The 18,415-nt window shown below is 52.9% G+C and overlaps 10 protein-coding genes across 10 annotated transcripts; 3 read left to right on the top strand and 7 right to left on the bottom strand.

The window, feature by feature from the left end:
• Positions 1–467: 467 nt before the first annotated feature.
• Positions 468–2,804, top strand: SEPMUDRAFT_150933 (uncharacterized protein). The gene has a single exon (XM_016906484.1). The coding sequence runs from the start codon at positions 558–560 to the stop codon at positions 1,647–1,649; it is 1,092 nt and encodes a 363-aa protein (XP_016757916.1). The 5' UTR covers positions 468–557; the 3' UTR covers positions 1,650–2,804.
• Positions 468–2,815, bottom strand: SEPMUDRAFT_70665 (inosine monophosphate dehydrogenase; the record flags this gene model as incomplete). Its single annotated transcript, XM_016909912.1, has 3 exons — positions 468–1,756; positions 1,816–2,683; positions 2,756–2,815. 3 exons carry the CDS (start codon positions 2,813–2,815, stop codon positions 1,656–1,658), a joined length of 1,029 nt encoding a protein of 342 aa, XP_016757915.1. The 3' UTR covers positions 468–1,655.
• A 402-nt stretch (positions 2,816–3,217) lies between these two features.
• Positions 3,218–4,679, top strand: SEPMUDRAFT_51041 (Metallo-dependent phosphatase; the record flags this gene model as incomplete). Its single annotated transcript, XM_016909182.1, has 3 exons — positions 3,218–3,503; positions 3,570–3,668; positions 3,718–4,679. The coding sequence occupies 3 exons, from the start codon at positions 3,218–3,220 to the stop codon at positions 4,677–4,679; spliced, it is 1,347 nt and encodes a 448-aa protein (XP_016757914.1).
• Positions 4,680–4,763: 84 nt separating this feature from the next.
• On the bottom strand, positions 4,764–5,397 carry SEPMUDRAFT_150932 (uncharacterized protein). The gene has a single exon (XM_016906483.1). It carries the CDS (start codon positions 5,369–5,371, stop codon positions 4,886–4,888), a length of 486 nt encoding a protein of 161 aa, XP_016757913.1. The 5' UTR covers positions 5,372–5,397; the 3' UTR covers positions 4,764–4,885.
• Positions 5,398–5,572: 175 nt separating this feature from the next.
• On the bottom strand, positions 5,573–6,325 carry SEPMUDRAFT_50917 (glycosyltransferase family 34 protein; the record flags this gene model as incomplete). The annotated part of the gene is made up of 1 exon (XM_016909178.1): positions 5,573–6,325. A coding segment is annotated over one exon (753 nt), but the record flags the coding sequence as incomplete, so codon positions are not given.
• Positions 6,326–7,642: 1,317 nt separating this feature from the next.
• On the bottom strand, positions 7,643–8,648 carry SEPMUDRAFT_127569 (uncharacterized protein). The gene is made up of 2 exons (XM_016902160.1): positions 7,911–8,648; positions 7,643–7,850 (listed from the first exon to the last, which is right to left on the bottom strand). The coding sequence occupies exons 1-2, from the start codon at positions 8,604–8,606 to the stop codon at positions 7,695–7,697; spliced, it is 852 nt and encodes a 283-aa protein (XP_016757911.1). The 5' UTR covers positions 8,607–8,648; the 3' UTR covers positions 7,643–7,694.
• Positions 8,649–8,787: 139 nt separating this feature from the next.
• On the bottom strand, positions 8,788–9,635 carry SEPMUDRAFT_127568 (uncharacterized protein). The gene is made up of 3 exons (XM_016902159.1): positions 9,404–9,635; positions 9,167–9,254; positions 8,788–9,061 (listed from the first exon to the last, which is right to left on the bottom strand). Exons 1-3 carry the CDS (start codon positions 9,524–9,526, stop codon positions 8,988–8,990), a joined length of 285 nt encoding a protein of 94 aa, XP_016757910.1. The 5' UTR covers positions 9,527–9,635; the 3' UTR covers positions 8,788–8,987.
• A 371-nt stretch (positions 9,636–10,006) lies between these two features.
• On the bottom strand, positions 10,007–12,125 carry SEPMUDRAFT_150930 (FAD/NAD(P)-binding domain-containing protein). Its single transcript, XM_016906482.1, has one exon. The coding sequence runs from the start codon at positions 12,038–12,040 to the stop codon at positions 10,496–10,498; it is 1,545 nt and encodes a 514-aa protein (XP_016757909.1). The 5' UTR covers positions 12,041–12,125; the 3' UTR covers positions 10,007–10,495.
• A 718-nt stretch (positions 12,126–12,843) lies between these two features.
• Positions 12,844–14,366, top strand: SEPMUDRAFT_150929 (monooxygenase). The gene is made up of 2 exons (XM_016906481.1): positions 12,844–12,944; positions 13,009–14,366. Exons 1-2 carry the CDS (start codon positions 12,896–12,898, stop codon positions 14,310–14,312), a joined length of 1,353 nt encoding a protein of 450 aa, XP_016757908.1. The 5' UTR covers positions 12,844–12,895; the 3' UTR covers positions 14,313–14,366.
• Positions 14,367–14,558: 192 nt separating this feature from the next.
• Positions 14,559–17,223, bottom strand: SEPMUDRAFT_135231 (glutamine dependent NAD+ synthetase). The gene is made up of 3 exons (XM_016902698.1): positions 17,086–17,223; positions 14,890–16,909; positions 14,559–14,758 (listed from the first exon to the last, which is right to left on the bottom strand). The coding sequence occupies exons 1-3, from the start codon at positions 17,151–17,153 to the stop codon at positions 14,714–14,716; spliced, it is 2,133 nt and encodes a 710-aa protein (XP_016757907.1). The 5' UTR covers positions 17,154–17,223; the 3' UTR covers positions 14,559–14,713.
• Positions 17,224–18,415: the final 1,192 nt, after the last annotated feature.

The following is an 18,415-nucleotide window of genomic DNA, read 5'->3' as shown; positions in this document are numbered from 1 at the left end:
CGAGCATTCGGATGCAAGCTCAGGTCACAATCAACAAACCTCATCACACAGCAATCGATATTTGGACATTGTACAGTATTTGCAGCTCGACATGGCCGCGGCACAGCAAGCGGCTCTGGTCGCCGAGACCATTCGAGGCATGAAACTGGCCATGAAGCGCCGCACGAGCGACAGCGGCGACAAGCCCCGCCAGCGGCTCGAAACACGCCTCGATCATACCGGCGGACTAGAAGCATACAGAAAGGTGTGTGGGCATAACTCCAGGCACACGAGCAACAAGTAACACAGAACGCATGAATGCATCGCTTACGAGATAGTAGAGAGTCAAGCATAGCGGCTACGAGCGAAACGTGATTTCGATGAATCCCCGCTGGCTGGACGAGGACGGCGACCTGGACGAAGATGGAGAGCTTGACGACGAGGATCACGAGCGCGAATACGACGATCCGTATGAGGGCATCCTGCTGGAAGAATTGCTGCGGCCTCTACAGTCTGCCAGTGAGCTCGCCGACCATCCGACGCTCAGCATACCGTACAAAAGCAAAGGCCTTACGCAGATGGCTGCTGAAGCTTGCGAGATGCTGCGTCGAGAGCATGCCCGTCTGTGGAAGGCCAAAAGACTGCTGCAGCGTTTCCGAGGCGACGCGGACTGGGTGCCTTCGCAGACTTTTGAGGCGGATAGTGACTACAGGCTGCTGCACACCGGCGAGGAATTCCTCGGCAAGCTGAGCGTTGTCCCGAGCATTCTTGCTGACCAGCCCATGCTCGGCCTGGATCGACCGTTACCGGAGCTCGTGGTCGCCGATGATGCTCGCGACCAGCTCGAGCCTTCGGAACCGACTTCACAGGCGAACGGGGTCGTGGTTTCTGATCACGAGGCCATGGAAGGTGTGGAGGCGCAGGACATGGCAGAGGCTATGACGAATTCAGTCCATACGGGTCAGAGCAATGCTAATGGCAATGGCGTGCACGGAGGGATACGAGAAGGAGCATTAGCACCTATCACCAATGGAGACACCCGCAGCGCATCGAATGCCACTCCTCCGATTGATCATCCCGAGAGCATACCCAATCCCGCAGTCGCTAACATCACTGACGCAGAAGCCGGTTCCGAGACGGCTTCGCAATCCAATGGAACTGAGAGGCATGCCATGACAACTCGCGCGCGAGCACGATCACCAGCTGGGCCGAGTGATCGCACTCCCTCGCCCACACCCAGCGACTCTGCTGCGATGCCCGCCATGCATCCGTGGTTCTCAGCACCCGCGGCCGCCCTGACCGATCGCGATCTGGGCCTTCCACCGCAAGAAGCAGAAGAGACACGGAAACTCCTACTGCTATACGTGCAAAAACAAGAGCAGATTGTGCGCTCATTGGACGCATTACACGGGGGACTGCAAAAGGCGGACCGGTTGCGTTCGTTCGTGTACAGAAGTTGCAAGGCAGAAGGCCATGTCGTATCTGACGGCAAGGGCAACATGGTGACAGAGATGAGTGACGGGGAGGATTGGTATGATACCACGGATTGGGCACTGCAACCGTGGGAGCTCAATGATGGCAAATTGGAAAAGGGCAAAGATGAGGTCGAGGACGTTGAGGAAGAACGAGGGAGAAGGCCAGGGCGAGGGAGGAGAGTCAATAGGATATGAGCACAATCACAATCTGGCTTTGACGGCCTCAAGAGCCGCAACTATGCCAGTCCGGATTTCTTCTACTATAGCCTCTGCGGGCTGCTCCGAGTGCACGAGGCCAACACCTAAAGTACGTCAGCATTGTCTGCACCTGGAGTCCGTCGAGACGAGTCTCGCAACTCACCTGTGCCAGCCCAGGTCGCCGCCCTGCCCTGGCCGATTCCCGGGGCGTACCCAGCACTGTCCGTTTTGGCTGCATCTGCATATCTTCGACGAATCTCGTCAATCGGCACACCTTCACTGTGGTCCTGGAAACTCTCAGTGCGAATACTGCGTCCGTCGTAGGCGTTCGGCCATATGTTCTCGCCACGAAGCTCATCAAAGACCTTTGCACGAACGGTCGTCTGGCCACCATCCTGTGCAGCCAGAATTGCAGCCCGATAGTGCGGATTGATCTTCGTTTCCGATGCGGCAATGAACCTCGTCCCGAGAACGACGCCTTGCGCTCCCAGCGTGAAGGCAGCAGCAGCGCTTCGTCCTTCTGCTATCCCCCCTGCTGCGACCAGCGCAATGTCTGTCCCAGCGAGCGCGTCACTAACTTCTGGGAGCAGCGAGATAATTCCAGCGCCCTTCTCCCACCCATGGCCTCCAGCATCAATGCCCTGGACACATATTACATCAGGCCTTGTGTCCTTTGCTATCTCCAGAGCTCCTGCAACACTGCCTATCTGCACCCAGATTTGAGAGTGTGACGTTACTTTGCGAACTTCTTTCGCCCATTCGGCATAATCGCTCAGCTTATGAGCAGCGAACAGCCAAACTACTGCTGGCTTGTACTTTTCGACAATTTGTAGCGCACTCTCTCGTTCCGTGACGAAAGATAGCAGGCCGACGCCGATAGGCAGAAGACCTTTCTCCGTCCGATCTAGAGCTTTTTCAACTTTGGATAGTTCGACTTCAAGGTTCTTCATGGAGCCATCAGAGCCAATTTGGCCCAGACCGCCGGACCTGCTGACTGCGATCGCGAGTTCCGCCGTGGCAAAGCCTCCCATCTGAATTGTGCTGTTTTAGGAACTTGCTCTGCATATGGGAAGATTTTCGCTGAAAGAAGAAATTCGACTCACGGGCGCATTGATTACCAGTGGACTTTTCGTCCATGGTAACGAGTTTTGCAGAGACGACATGGTATTATTTATTGTTGTGTCGAGCCGCTTACATGAGTACATGTAAGGTAGGTACGTGTATGTACTTCCTACAGTACATATATCGATCGGACTGGAGGGGAACTTGGCCGAGGCATGTGACGTCGATGGACTACGCTTACAGTAGGTCCCTGTCAGACCAACAACAAGCATCGCGCTTACATTGTACCTCCTACACACATGTACCTGTAATAACTTATATTCACTCGTCAGCTCGCTTCGGCACACTCTCCGTTTGTTTACCGCCACCTGTCAGCAAGGAGGCGGCACGAACCTCGTCTCTGGACAATTTGGAGAACGTGTTCGACCATGGGACTTAGACGTGGGTAACAGCTCGGAGACACGAGGCTGCTAAGCTTTTCGAACAATCACTCCATCACAAGTATGGCGCCGAAATCCGCGGAGAAATTCGCATATCATAGGCTTCACGATGGCGAACAGTCTATAGAAGAAGCCTTGCCGGACGAAAGTGGGCGGGAAATACGCCATGCGGAACGGTGTCACCTTGTCAAGATACTCTGTGTCTGTGCTATACTCGGTATCGCTCTTGTCTTCATGTGGAGCGCGGTCGTGCCACGAAATGGTAGCTCACACCGACGGAGGCCGTTGAGGTTCACCGAGGATGGGACATTTCGGATCACCGTGTTTGCGGATTTACACTTTGGAGAAAGTAAGATGTAGTCAAAACCCCTTAAGATAGCAAACGCAATGCTGATCGAAGAAATCTGCACTGAAGATGCATGGGACTCCTGGGGCCCTCAGCAGGACCTCAGCACCGCCAAGATCATGGGTGATATCCTCGATGCCGAATCTCAGGAACTGGTCGTTCTCAATGGTAAGTAAGTATTCGATTTGGAGATGGCCGCATCTGATCCACCATGCAGGCGACTTGATCACTGGTGAAAATACCTACGCTCACAACAGCTCCAAATATGTCGACCAAATCGTTGCTCCGATAGTAAACCGAGATTTGCCTTTTGCTTCCACTTATGGTAACCATGACTCTGCCTTTAATCTGTCTCGAGAGCAGATCCTCGCTCACGAACATCGCTTTCCTGGTTCTCTCACGAAGCAAATGGTCTTCGGCCGTCAAGCCGGTGTATCCAACTACTATCTGGAAGTGTTCCCTTATAATAACAACAAAGTCCCCAGCCTACTGCTCTGGTTCTTCGACAGTCGCGGCGGCCACTACTACCAAGAAAAAACTCCCGACGACAACCTAGTCGCGCAACCCAACTGGGTCGATCGCAGCGTCGTCGAATTCTTCACCACCACCACCAACCACCTGAACCATAAGCACGGCAAAATCATCCCTTCCCTCGCTTTCGTCCACATCCCCACTAACGCCAGCGCCGCTTTACAATCCGAAGACGGCGTCCATCCACATCGACAACCCGGCATCAACGACGACTACATTCTCGCCCCACAATCCCAAGGCTGGTGTCCCCACGATGGAACTGCAGAATCCGATTGTACCTACGGCGGCCAAGACGCACCCTTCATGCGCGCCCTCGTATCCACACCCGGTCTCATGGCCGTATTCAGCGGTCACAATCACGGAGATACATGGTGTTATCAATGGAACCATTTAGTTTCCGGGATGGAAATCGCGGGAAATGGAATCCATTTGTGCTTCAATCAACATTCGGGTTATGGTGGTTATGGATCTTGGGAACGAGGTTCGAGGCAGATTTTGGTGAGAGAGGATGATTTGAATTTGGAGACGTGGATTCGGCTGGAAAGTGGAAATGTGGTTGGGGCTGTGATGCTTAATCGTACGTATGGGGAAGATGAGTATCCTGCTACGCCGAATACGGAGACGAGGTGTCCGATGTGTGATTTGTAGTGTTGTTTCGGTGATAGGCGGGGACGTGAGAATTTGGGATTTGAGGAAGGAAGAAAGAAAGAGAGTGAGAGAGAAGAGGCGTGGGGGCAATGGCTAACTAATATTCAGCTCGTTGAATTCTACGGGAGAGAGTAGATCGCCTCGAAAAGCTCATCCAAACAGGAAAAAAGTCCACTACAGCATACGAAGATCCAGTCTTCCCATACCTAACGCATTGGCAAAACGGGCGTCGAAACTGGCGCTGCACCACCACTACCATCAGTAGCAGCAGCCTTTTCCGCGTTGGCACTTTCAGCCTCCTGTAGCAACTGAGCCTGCAAATCCACAAACTCCTGAGCCTTCTTCTTACGCGCCTCCTCAGCCTTCTCCTTCTCCGCTTCAACAGCACTCGCCTTCTTATTCCACTCGGCTCTCGCTTCCGTCAACGCACTAGTCGCCGCAGCAATTTCATTTTTATTCCAATCAGCTTGCGGCACCATGACCAATTTTTTCAAAGCTTTCACTTTGCTCGAAATGGCTTCGAGTTCGATATCCGACATATCTCCTCCATCGCTGAATCCTGCGTCGAGAAGATCCTTTTCGCCGCCGAAAATGGCTTCGTGCGCGGAATTCAGTAAGAGCTTTTGTGCGTCTGCAATCGCAGAAATGAGCGGCTGAACGACTTTTTCCATTGTGCGAGTTGCTGTTTCCATTGATTCGATATCTTTGGAACGTTCTGCGTCGGCCAAGAGGGCTTTTAATGCTTCTTGTTGATTTTCAATGGCTGCTGTGGTATCCGGACTGATCCTTTCGCCATAATCTGACAATCGCTGAGAGATTTTGTCTAACAACTCTTCTACGTGCGCTCGCATCTTATCTGCAGCTTCCTTCTTCACTCGTCTCGCATCACTCTGTTCTGCCCAGAAATCTCGAGCTTCTTGCAAGTACGAAGTTGACTTGAGGGGGACTTCCCAGTCGTCCAAATGCTGCTCGGCACGATTCAGCCAGTGCACCATGCGTTCTTCACGGTTGGGCACGCCGGCAAAATGCACGAGAAAGTCTCCGCGACGGAGCTGGAATGGTGCGAGAGTCTCGTTGTGTTCGCCTTGGTACGCGTTGAACCATCGCTGAGGAGCTTGGACGATGTGGGGAGCGAACGCTGGGTCGTGCAAGAGGGTGTCCATGGCGGATTGATCTCGAAAGACTAGAGGCTCGTCGGGAAGATAGTGGCGGAATGATACGATTGCCGAGAAGAGCTGGACAGCCCATTGATTGACACGGACGGGAAATACGCCATTGTTGAGGCCGTTCCAGTCATTGGAGTAGACGAGATGGATATCGTCAAACTCGCCACCTAGCGGCGGTAGGAACACATCGATGGGTATGTACGGGTTGAGGAGTACGGTGTCTGCGTCTACCCACATGAGCCATTCCAGTCGTTCACTCTCGGGCTTTGCGAGTTCTCGAAGAAGGAGGCTGAGAATGTAGGCGGGCTTGGACCAGACGTCGTCGAGGATCTGCTGGCGAAGGACATGGAAACGGTACCCGTGTTCCCGGTCGTGGCGTTCGTGAGTGCGAAGTGCACGTTCCCAGGCGCTGTTGCCGGAAAATAGGATTGTGCATTTCCCAATGCGAGTTTTGGCACCCAATTGCTCTTCTGTGGACATGCCGTCGTGCACATGCTCTCCACCGACAGCGACAGTGGTATCGTTCGGCTTGTTATGTTGCTTTATTGGTAAAGTTTTGTTTCCCGCGGTGCTGCCTTTACGCAAACGTCCTAGTGGCTTGTGATAGGGATTCCAGGAGTGAAGCTTGTCCTTGACCGCACTGTGCAATTCGGCCAATGCCCCAGTAACAGATGGTAGCTTGTCTTCTTCCACGGCGAGGCTGACATCCTCTCCTGGTAGTACATCGCCAATCACCCCTGCCGGCATCTTCGGCACGCCAGGTCGCGCACCAAATCCTGTAGGATCACCCAGCACAACACTGCCTGGAGATGTTGCATCATCATAGCCACTGGGGTCGTCCACCAGGAAATCGTCATACTCGGTGGGAGCCAAAGTTGAGGTCAATACCCAGCCCATCAGGATGCATCCAAAAGCTACGAGGAGGACTTTCAGCCTGCCTTTGGACAGCATGACAGCCCGCGTTCGACTCGGTCTCAGCCATTGGGGGATGGTGCTGCTTGGCGATAGAGGTGTCAAAGGCGAGTGTGGAGCAGAATCATGGTAGGATCGCTCATGAGATGAACTGCGTGATGGCATGTTCTCGCTGTCAGGATCAAGACTTGATAGAGTGCTATATGGCCAATTCGTTCGTTCGGGAGGGAGGGTCGATCTTGAGGGAGTGAAGCTTGCTGCGCGAGCTAAAGTCTCTTGCTACCTGTACACATGAGAACAGTCCAAGTGTCGGTCAGTCGAAGTTTCTATTTCCCCCCAGTGCGAAACATCGCCTGGCATCATGACTTTCATCAGTGCCCGTGCCAGGGTCAAAATCCCTTGCATGTTTACATACCAGGCACGCGCCTGGAACATCGTTGCGCCACATGCAAATGCAGCCCAGATTATGTGCACCCGCATAATCTGGTGTCAATCTACCTGTACAGAATAGGCAATATCGATGGTATTATGGGGTGCTATGTCTTGGAGAATATGTGAGCCCTGCCCCGAAGAAAGTTGAATCATCTCGATCCTTTCATTAGTGCACATGCGGTTGAACTGGTATCAAGTCTTGTCATGTGCTTCCGTTGTTGATAAAGCGTTGTTCTAATTATGGGATATGTCTCTCGAGGCGGTGTTCATATACTGCAAAATAGCACCTGCTAGTGAACATATCGAAGGAAGAAGTTTACGGAGTGGAGGGAGCTCCGAGATCGACGGGATGACGGTTCGGCCCGACACGCCCCGAAAGCTCTTTATCGATAAGCCAGAGAAATGCAGGGCAGGGCAAAAACAGCCCCAATTTTCATGCAACCAGACCAGGCACACGGTTGGCTATTGGTTGTGAAAATGCCATGGCATCGCATCGACCTCACGACTACGAAAAGGACATCGACTTGATCACACTGCTGCACCAGAAGAAGCAGCTAGAAGCGGCCGAGGCATACAATTCTCCCCAAGCCATTGCTCGCAAACGAAAGGCTGTGAAGTCAGCGCGCAGACTGAGCGCCCGGCAGCTGAGCACATCCACAGAGTACGCGTCTCGCAGCGACCTCGCCATTCGATCTCGAACTACTCAAGCTGACGGTACAAGGCTTGACTTCGACGACGCCATGGATCCCATGGAGATCGAGCAGACGACCATGCCCGAAGGGACGACCAACACCGCCGCCACCGCCACGGCGACTTCAGGAGAGAGGAAGAAGAGAAAGAATCGGCGAAGGATGAGAGAGAGGAATCCGATAGCCACTATTGCGCGCATCCAGCGACAGAAAGCAGCCGCTGCGGGTTCCGCTGAACCTGAGCGAGCAGAAGGAGAACCTGAAGGAGGATCAGGAGCAGGAGCAGGAACAGCAGAGGCAGTGGCAGAGGCAGAAACAGTGAAGGCAGCTGCAAAAGCGGCAGAGAAATTCACACCACTATCCACACCGCAGCGACGCTCGGCACGCATCAAGAAAGCAAAGACCCAGCGGGAGCGAGACGAGGAGCTCATATTGTCACAGCTGCAGGCTTTGTAACAATCTCCTCCTACATCTTCTCGCTGCACAAAAATCATCAGTCGTGCTTTCGACCACCCCGTAGCGTCCAACGCTGCTTCGTACCTGTCTTCTACTTCCACCAGGGCTCTTTGAGATGCTTCCTGGTCTCGCGAGGTACACATGTCCCACGCGCCATCACTCTGAGATTGACGGGACCCATCATGTGTCACCAATACTTTATCCTTCTGGCCAGCAGTGTGTGCCTTGGACCGTTTCATGACGACCCAATTGGGCGTCCGCAGAAAGGTCATTTCCCACGAGGACGAACAATTGAATCCGAATCGCTAAGGTAAGGGAATTCTCCGCCACAACCTACCACAAGCATCGAAAGCACGTCTCGCGATCATGACACAGAGAAAGTAATAAACAGCAGCCGTGTGAGCATAGGTAATACAACATTGTCATGTATGTACCTACGCGACGAGAATGTCCGATACAATGAACCACATACAACATCCGTTTCCTTTCTCAGTCGATTCAAGAGTCCGCTTCGCCGCAATTCACCTCTCCCTCTCACCTCCCACTACCGCTCATCCTCCCTCCCCCCAAAGACGGGCAACAATCCACCCCTCAACATCTCCCCTCCCCAGCTCTCTTCCTTCCTTCCCCTCCCTACCAGCCAATCAACCTCTCTACTTCCTCCCACTCGGCGGATTATACCTCGCGCCCCCCGCTCCATTATTGTAGTAAGTACTTCCATTCGGGTCTAATTCTCGATTCAGTAAACAGTAAAACCCTTGGACCATCCAACTTCAACTCCAACTCCAAGTATCAGGTACCTAAGGTAGGTAGGTAGGTAGGGGAGACGTACTAGAGTAATAATAACTCCCATTCGAATTCGAATAATGATAAGAATTGGATGCAGAACTGCCGTAGTCGCGGGAACAGTAGTGGTTACCCTATAATTTTTATGATGAGAAAAGAGAAGACGAAAAAGATGAGGTAACATATGATTGCTACCTGTTACATGTACCTCTCCTAGGAGTTGAGGTCTATAGGTAAGGTACCTATGGTTGGACTGATTTTTATAAAAAAAATAAAAACTTGCCTGGCTGTTGGTGCCGCTAGAGGTAACTTCATAACTACCGCCTTGGGAAGAACCGGTGCTGCCGGTGGAGCAGGAGCCGTGGCTGTTGCTGTTGGAGGAGGAGGAGGAGGAAGAGGAAGACATAGTTGAGAGAGTTGATTGAATGGATGGATGGACGGAGGAAGAGTCGGGTAGGTAGGTAGGCTTCGTTTTGTTGTTGTATGTAGATAGAAGTTTCAATACTTCACTTCAGCTCTCGAGAAAAAAGGAACGTCGTCCGGTAGATAGATAGGTACAGATAGCTCTCTTTATACAACACCCACCTCCATACGAGCCCGCAAACCCTCAGTCATTCATTACCTCCCCCCTCCTCCCCTTAGACGTAGAGCTTTGACATGAGGGGCTACCATTGAAGAACTGCCAAAGAAAAGGTTAAACCCAAGTTACCTTTAGCTACTAGCCGCAGACGGCGCAGAGCGGCATAGGCAGCAAAGCCATACAGATGAGTTGCACCCATGTCAATGGTAGTGGAGAAACACTGCAATAAAACGGCTTTGCTGGGATATAGCTGACGGGTGTACCGTGGCCGTCCGGGCAAACGAGCAAACGAGTAACGTTCATGGTCTTGAGGATATCTCATACATTTATGATGTAGTGTTGTTACACGATGATACTAGGAGGTACAATTGTTGGTTTAGACAGGACCCTGGGTTCTGCGATAAAGGTGACAAGAAGGGTTGAGCACAAGCACAGTTTCTTGTTACAGGTGGTATTCTCGGGGAGCGCTATACCTTGTTATCATGAATACGATAGACCCAACTCAAGAGGGTACAGGTAGATATCTCTACGCAATTCTGGAACACAGGCGTACTCAGCAACGCTGCGTATACATATTTCCGTCAGCAACACTCAGATCGACATCTGCAGGAGCGACCCAGGCATGCATTCATACGCATCGCACCCACAGATTGCATGCGCAAGATGGATGAGAATGATGGAAGGCTTCTCTGCTGTGATTGAGTCCATCCTCACCACTGAAATAGACACCATCGTAGCGTGACATGTCCTTATGATGCAAGTGGTGGGTGAAAAAGGTGACAAAGTGTGCACCATCTAGAATCTACTAATGTCTCGCCCGAATATCCAATTAATCGACCAGTATATCGGAATGAGAATCTTGTTTCTCAAGCTCACGGTTTTGGTCAAATATGCACCTCTCCAGATCAGCCACGCTATCCTGCCGGAGATATTCGCACCCTTGCCTTCCAGAATGGCCTTCTTGTTCCCTATGTACGCCATGACTCCCAAATTCTTGTACGTGAACTCCTGGGATTCAATGTCGCCTTTGTTGAAGCGTTTGGCCAACCACACTGCCTTTTGTGAGGCAACTTGGGCGGTTGCAGGGTACGCTGTGCCTTCCAGAATGGCACAGTCTCCGAGTGCGTAGACGTCTTCGATGGGCCTATCGTTCTTGTCCTTGACCTGCAGTCGCTCGTTGGTAAGGATACTGCCACTCCGCTCATGCTTCTTGACTTTGTCCTGGAGACCGTTTTGGACAAAGGGATTCGCCAACAGGCCCGTGGACCACACGACCATGCCCACACCGACTTCGCCTTCCTCCTTGACCTTGAGGGTATAGACATGGGAAGCATCCTTGACGACAGACGAAGCTTCCTGCGCTTTCGGTACGCCACGACGCAGCTCTTCGATGTGGTGACTGGTCTTGATGTGGATACCCTGGCGCGAGAAAGTCTTCATGGCATACTGGGACAGCGATTCGTCGAACATGCCGAGCACTTTGTTGGCCACGTCGTAGACAGTGATGCTAACGTACTGGATGAGCTCCGGGTAGAGGCGTTTCATGTCCTCGTGGATCATGTCGTACAACTCTGCACTCCATTCGATGCCCGTCGGACCGCCTCCCACGACGGCGAAGTTCAGATAGGTGCGCTTCATCTCTTCGCTGGTGGTGGGGAGGGCAGCGACCTCGAAGCACGATAGGAGACGGTTGCGGATCTTGCGAGCATCTCCCACGTCTTTGAGGAAGTAGGCATACTCCTTGACGCCCGGCGTGTTGAAGGTCTGGGCATAACATCCCACTGTGCAGACCAGCTTGTCATAACTGAGCTTGAATAGCTCGCCCTTCTTTTCCTTCACCTCGACCTCTCTGCCTCGCTGCTCGTTCGACTTGTGCTCATGCTTGCTCTCGGTCAATGCCGTTGTGGCCCACGGATCTTCGACGGCCTCTTCAATGGTCAACGTCTTCTCGCCAAAGTTCACCTGGTCGGCCCAGCCTTGAAAGAAGTCGGCGCCATATTTCCTTCCGCGGAAGTCTCGATTCGGCTCGATGGTGGTTCGGAATTCGAGGGTGCCAACTGAGGTTCCGGCGAGCAGAGGAGTGAAGACGAAGTAGGAGCGCGGCGAGACAATAACAATCTGGTATTTGCGGGCGCTCAGTTTTCGCGAGAGGGTGAAGCCGCCCCAGCCAGAGCCGAGGATCACAATGCGCTCTCGGTCCTTGCGTTGCTCGTCCAGTTGCTGTATGGACAGATGTCGGTTGTGTGACGCATTGTTGTTGAGCAGGGTGGATCGAATGGCGTGAGAGATCCGACCAGCACCAACGATGGTGGTGGGGGTTGGTCGCCGCATAAACAACATGCTTGCTTGCTGGCTGGCTGGCTGGCTTCAGTTCTTACCGTGGGTGTCCAGACTGCCCCAGAGAACTATCACAGTCGGTACCAGCGCGTTGATACATGAGGTGTCCCATTCATTGCCCGTTCAGTCAGCTTCATGTCTGCGAGGAAGCGTGTCCGCGCGCTCTGACATCACCTCCGAACGCGTCCGTGTCGCCAGCCGGAAGAGAAGGGACCGGGCAGAGTACTGGAGGGGAGCATAGTAGGAGATATGTATGTTTCCTCCGCCTACCTGTGTTGCCAGTATTGTGAGATGGCATGGCTGTTTTGCTGTATACCGTACTGACATGTGATGTAGACTATGTCAGTGGTGAGATGGGAAGAGACAATATGTCAATATCTTCCTAGGATAACGATAACCCCTCCCTCAAGGCCTGCCGGCCTCTCCACGCTCTCCTCAGCCTCGTCGAGCATTTATTACCCTAGTAATTCCCAGTGTACTTCCCCTCTAAACGCCGAGTCTCCGGCCGAAGCACTCTCACCTTCTCCCGGCATTGCTGACCTTCCCTTCCTCCTTCCGCTCATGGCCGCGGGGTCAACAAGCGGTTTAGCTCTTGCCTCATCTAGTCCGACGTCCTCTGCCGGGAGCTGTCTTTCATGCTTGGACTCACTGCCGATGGTCAGAGAATGGGAGTGGAAGAATGGAGGTGCCCACCATGCCCATGTATCACTAGTCAACTACATCTACCAGAACACTCTGTCTGCCTCTACGCCGTGTGACCGCTTTGCCTTTCTTCTACGCTGACCTCCCAGCCCACCAGAGAAAATATACTTACATACATGTACCATACTGACTAGATATACCAACAATACCGCAACCATGGCGCCCGTAGACGTCCTCGACTTGCACATTGTCATTCTCGGCGCTGGTTCGTTCTCATATTGTCCATCTCAATGCAGCTGAGATCGAGATAGATGGCTTACACAACGCAGGAATGGGTGGTCTCGCCACCGCTCTAGCATGCGCCCAGAAGGGCTTTCGAAACATCGACGTATACGAAAGTGCCTCGAATCTGGGCTTCGTGGGCGCCGGCATCCAACTCGCTCCCAACATGGCACGCATTCTGGATCGTCTGGGAGTCTGGGCGGACATTGAAAAGGATGCCGTGGATCTGAAGGAAACCAGCATCCGACAGGGCTCCACCGACGAGGAACTCGGCCACGTCGACCTCAAATATGTCCGCGCTACGTATCAATATCCGCACATGGTGGGCCATCGATCCTCTCTCGCGGGCTCGTTGTACGAAGGCTGTCAACGCGAGAAAGCCATCAAGTTTCATTTTCGAACCCAAGCGACCGAGGTCAAGGCGTGGGGACCCCAACCCTCTTTTCTCGCAACACCCAGGGAAGGGGAGCCTGTGGAGGTCTCATGCGACGTGCTCCTCGCGTCGGATGGTGTGAAATCAGTCGTGCGAGATCAAATGCTTCGCCTCCTCAAAATCGACGCCAAGATTGTCGATACGGGCCAAGCGGCCTACCGCATCATGCTCACTCGCGAGCAAATGAAAGACGACCCGGAACTCATGCAACTGATTGATTCCGAGGGCGTCACGAGATGGATTGGAGAGAAACGGCACATCATTGCCTATCCCGTGTCGGGCAAACAGATCTACAATCTCAGCACCGTGCAACCAGACAAACACTTTGCCTCTGCGCCCTCTGCCTCGTATACCACCAAAGGAAGCAAACCCGAAATGATGCACGTCTTTGACGATTTCTGCCCCAAAGTCAAGCGCATGCTCGATCTGGTACCCGACGGCGAAGTCTGCGAATGGAAACTCCGCGTCCACGAACCCCTCCCCACCTGGGTCCACGAACAAGTCGCCCTGGTCGGCGACGCCTGCCATCCCACTCTCCCTCATCTGGCCCAAGGCGCCGCCCAAGCCATCGAAGACGGCGCCGTCCTCTCCATCGTTCTCGCGAAACTCTCCACCACTGCCAAAGGAGGAGTGACTCCCGAGGCGATTCACAAAGCCCTCAAAGTCTACGAACACGTCCGCCGCGAACGAGCATATCAACTCGTCGATCTGGCCGCAGCGAGTGGCAAAGCGTTGCATCTGGGCGATGGCGCGGCCAAGGAACAGCGCGACAAGCAATTTGCTGCGCTCAAAGCCGCTGGCGGCAAGGGCGGCGTGCCGGATAAGTGGGCGGATGCGGATGTGCAAAAGATGATTTATGGGAGGGATGTGATGCGTATTGCCGAGGAGGAGTTTGAGGCGGTTTATGCGAAGTTGTGATGTGGAAAAAAGATAGATGTAGATACATACATAGGTATAAGTACTTTATTTGGCCGATATCTTTTTTTCTTTTTTTCTTTTTTTTCCTTTTTTATTCGGATGGTGGAATGGTGATATGAGAGGGAGTTTTGTGAGAATTGTGCGTGTGGCGTGAAGAAGGCAAGTATGAGTTTATGTCTGTCTTTCTGGTACGTGTGCGTGGTCTCTCTTCTTCTTGAAAGTGAAGGTCAGGTAAGATAAGGTCAGGTCAGGTAATTTTTTTCTTCTCTTTTTTCAATCTATACTGTATTGGTACCTATGTATTGGGGTGGTACGTGCAGTAGAATATTCTATCTTCACCACCACCACCACCGTCACTGCCTCTCATAACGAGTATGTAGACGAGAAGCATCAAGATCAGATTAGGTTCCACTGCTTTTTGGATGAGTAACTTCGCCTTTTTCCATCTATTGATTTTTTTCGTACGTCAGTACATTTTCATGTGTGTGTGTATAAAGCTCTCTCCGCTATACGTGTAGTTTCGCAACAAGAAGAAAAGAAAAAGGGGAAAAGAAAAAGAAAAAGAAAAAGAAAATACCTTATCAAGCAAATTCTCCACCTTTCGATACTCGAACGTAAATCGAGGATACAAAAACGGTCGGAGATCAAATCGATTGTCGTCGGGCGTGTACGATTCCAAGTACAAGCCAGGAGTCATGGTGGTCATTTTGTGGCGATTGGTAGCGTAATAGTACATGAAATCTCGCACTTTTTTGTACACGTCCCGAGGCGCGAGCCGGTCGCTCCAGTCGACGACGAGACGCTCAAACAGGCCGACGGTGCCGAGTTTGTAGGTCTTGCGCAGACGGCCCAAGATGGAGAGCTCGTCGTAGGTGAAGCCCATGTCGGCTTCGTCGCTTTGCACGTATGTTGCTGTGATGGGTTCGAGCTCGGCAGTGGGGATGGCGTCGAGAAATTCGCCGAGGATGGGGAGCGCGAAGCTTGTTTGCGCCCATGCGATGAATCGCTTGAGGTCGGTTTTGGAAATGCCGCCGATGGGGTTGATGTCTGCGGAGGAACAGTCGTATTTGGTGAGATAGCCTCGAAGGCACTCGTCTACGTTGGCGGATCCCAGCACCAGGAGTCCTCCGGGTCTTCCGAGTGACCAGAGGAGAAGCTGCCCAAGACCGTACGTCAAGACCATGCGCGACCGGGACTGGTAGTTTTGCAATGCCAAGTTCTCTGTCTGTGAGCCGCCATGCACTTTGAACTGAGGCTCTTTTTGCAGAATGCTCGACACCAGTGTTCGCAGTGCAGAGTCCATCTGATCGATGTTGGTGTCGATGTGATATGATCCAATGGCTTTCGCCAGGGCTTCCGCGCGAGTACGAGTCTCGACTGATGATCGGTCCTTCATGCCCATGAATGCCGTGAAGAAGATCTTGTTGCAGAACTGTTCAGCTGTCATGCTTGTGACATCTTCTCCATTGCACAGACGGGTGGCATCGTCGAGAACTATCTTGTTACCGGCCTTGATCTCGGCAACTACGAGCCTGCACATACTAAAAACAATCGTGGCAGTGGCACAGCTGTCGATTCCGCCGCTGAGGGGAACGATGAACCCACCTGCTCTGGAGCGACGAAGGTAGTCCCAAAGAAAGCATGCAGGTCCCAGGGCAATTTCCTCTTCGGGGAGGTGGTAGAGGTCCTTGTCCTGCATCGCAGGTGTCAGCTTTGACAGTGAGTATTTCTGACCCGAACACAGATCGAAATCCACTTTCAATCGCTCCAGCATGTGCACTTTGGGGTTGTTGGCTTGCATGCCTCGACTCTTCGATGTGCGGAAGGCCCAGATTTCATCGAGATCGACCACGGCAGTCTGCACCTCTACGTCTCGAAGCGAGAATTGCGAGCCCTTGGCAAGAACATGGCCCGAGTTGAGGATCAGTGCACAGCCGTCGTAGTAGAGCCTGTCACCATCGCATCCGCGTTGATTGGAGTACATGTACACACCACCGGTCTTGGCAGTGGCTTCCTTGATCAGGTTGATGCGTGTGTCCAGCTTGCGAAGCTCGTGATGACTGCCGCTGGAGTTGAGCACAATCTCAATGCCGGCCAGAGAATACAGTGCATGCGGCGAGTCTGGTGTCCACAGTTCCTCGCAGGTTTCTGACGCAAACGATGCATCTCTGGTCTCAAAGGCCACCTCGCCAATTCGAGTCCACTGCTGATGCCTGGGAAGCGTGGAGATTGCATCAGGCAGACGATAGTCTTCGACGCGCTGTCTCGTCCAGGGCGAAAAGTAGCGCATCTCTCGAAAGTTGCCATCATTGCATAGATCGAGCTTGGGGCGGATGGCAAGCACCTCACCATTGAGAGCGAGGAGGCGGGCATTGTAGCTGCATCCTCGGTGCTGGACGGGAATGCCCAAGTCGATGATGATGTCTTGGCAATCGGGATGGACAATGATTTCGGCGACGATGTCCCAGGAGTTACTGTAGACGTCGTTTTCAAGAAAGTGGTCGAGCAGGCCATAACCGGTAATGCAGAGTTCGGGAGTCAGGATCAGGCTTGCACCAGCAGTTTTGGCAGTCTTGACGGCGTGGATGATGCGGTCGCTGGAAGGTGACTGATCAGCTCGTCGGCCGGCGATATCTCACTTGCGGAAGTGAGTGTCGCGGTGAGGGCTCGAATGGACGAGAGTGGAGTAGTGAGAGTAGTGAGAGTAGTGAGAGTAGTGAGAGTAGTGAGAGTAGTGAGAGCAGCACTTTCTCAGCAGATGCGTCACACTCACCGGTTGCCATCGTAGTCCAGCACCCACTGGTTCAACTGCGATGTTGCGAGGATACACTTTCGTGTCATGTTGGCATATCGCGTGGGTATGTGGGTGTGGGTGTGTGTGTTGGGAAATTGGTGTAAAATTCGACTATTGTATCTACATACAGGTACGGTACAACGTTTGGAGTGCAGATGTGGTTGTTGTGAGATCGGAGGCGGCCTCGGAGACGCCCGAAGCACAGATCAAGCGTTCTTGCCTCTCATCCTACCAGATCATTCGACGACGTTGGGATCAACGAGGACTTTCACGTGCACGCACGCGCTCGGGATCTTCACTCTGATGGTGGTGAAGAACATGGATTTTTTTATGACACCCACTGTATGTATTTGCTACTGACTCCAATCATCTCACCTGACTCGTGCAGGATAGCGGAATCAAGATTTGAGGTGAGTCGCGTTCGACGCGTTATGCGGACTGCCAGGCCGGCCGACGGGTGCGCGGCTGGTGCTGTGGAACAAGGAAATAGTGTAAATATTCTTGCTGCAGGCCTGTCTAGGTCTAGGCGAGCTCGCCAACCAGCCACGACCTGGATGGACCGAGCGGTGGCGACGAGAGGCCGGTCCACCATGCAGCAGCGGGAGGGTGAGTGAGAGAGACTCTGAGAGAGAGAGTGTGTGTGTGTGCATGAGGAGAGGAGGCTTGCTCCCAGCGGAGGCGGCGGTGGTGAGAAGTGAGATGTAGCCTGTGGGAAGCTGCCTGATACCCAATGCTGGGCACATTATACATACTTTGTGTGCGACCAACGGGCAATACCGTCTAACTAATTTTCATCAATTTGGCGTGGAATTGCAGACATGGGGGGTTTGATGTTCCTCTTCACAATATAATGAAAGCAAGGTGCCAGAGCCGCTTGCCGGAAACGGACGCGCTACTTTCTACTTTTAGTGGGCCACGATCTGACTTTCGACTTTCTGCAGGCGAGCTCTCGGCAGTAACCAGTTGCGATATGGGCACTCCCGTACTTGTACCTGTCAGTACCTACTGACTGTAAGAAGAAGGGGCACCATTGGGGGAGACACCAGGTAGTATTGCATTACCAGTATCATCAGTTTCATCATTATCATCAGGACATAACAGTAAAGCCGATGGTAGGTCGGTGCTGGGGGTTGGGTGAGAGGTGAGGCTCCGCGGGTGGCCGATTACGGTTTCGCGCTTGTGCAGCCAATGCGAAGCTCGGCAGGCGGGAGCAGGCTGGGAAAGTGCGTCCGAGCTCCATAATAATGCCCGTAGCAACGAGGCCAGTGAGACGAGGAAACGAGAGGACGAGGATAAAACAAGAATGGGG

Source organism: Sphaerulina musiva (genome assembly GCF_000320565.1).
Source record: "Sphaerulina musiva SO2202 unplaced genomic scaffold SEPMUscaffold_9, whole genome shotgun sequence".
NCBI lineage: Eukaryota > Fungi > Ascomycota > Dothideomycetes > Mycosphaerellales > Mycosphaerellaceae > Sphaerulina > Sphaerulina musiva.
The sequence above is the reverse complement of the archived record's forward strand: the minus strand, read 5'-3'. Positions and strand labels throughout refer to the sequence as shown.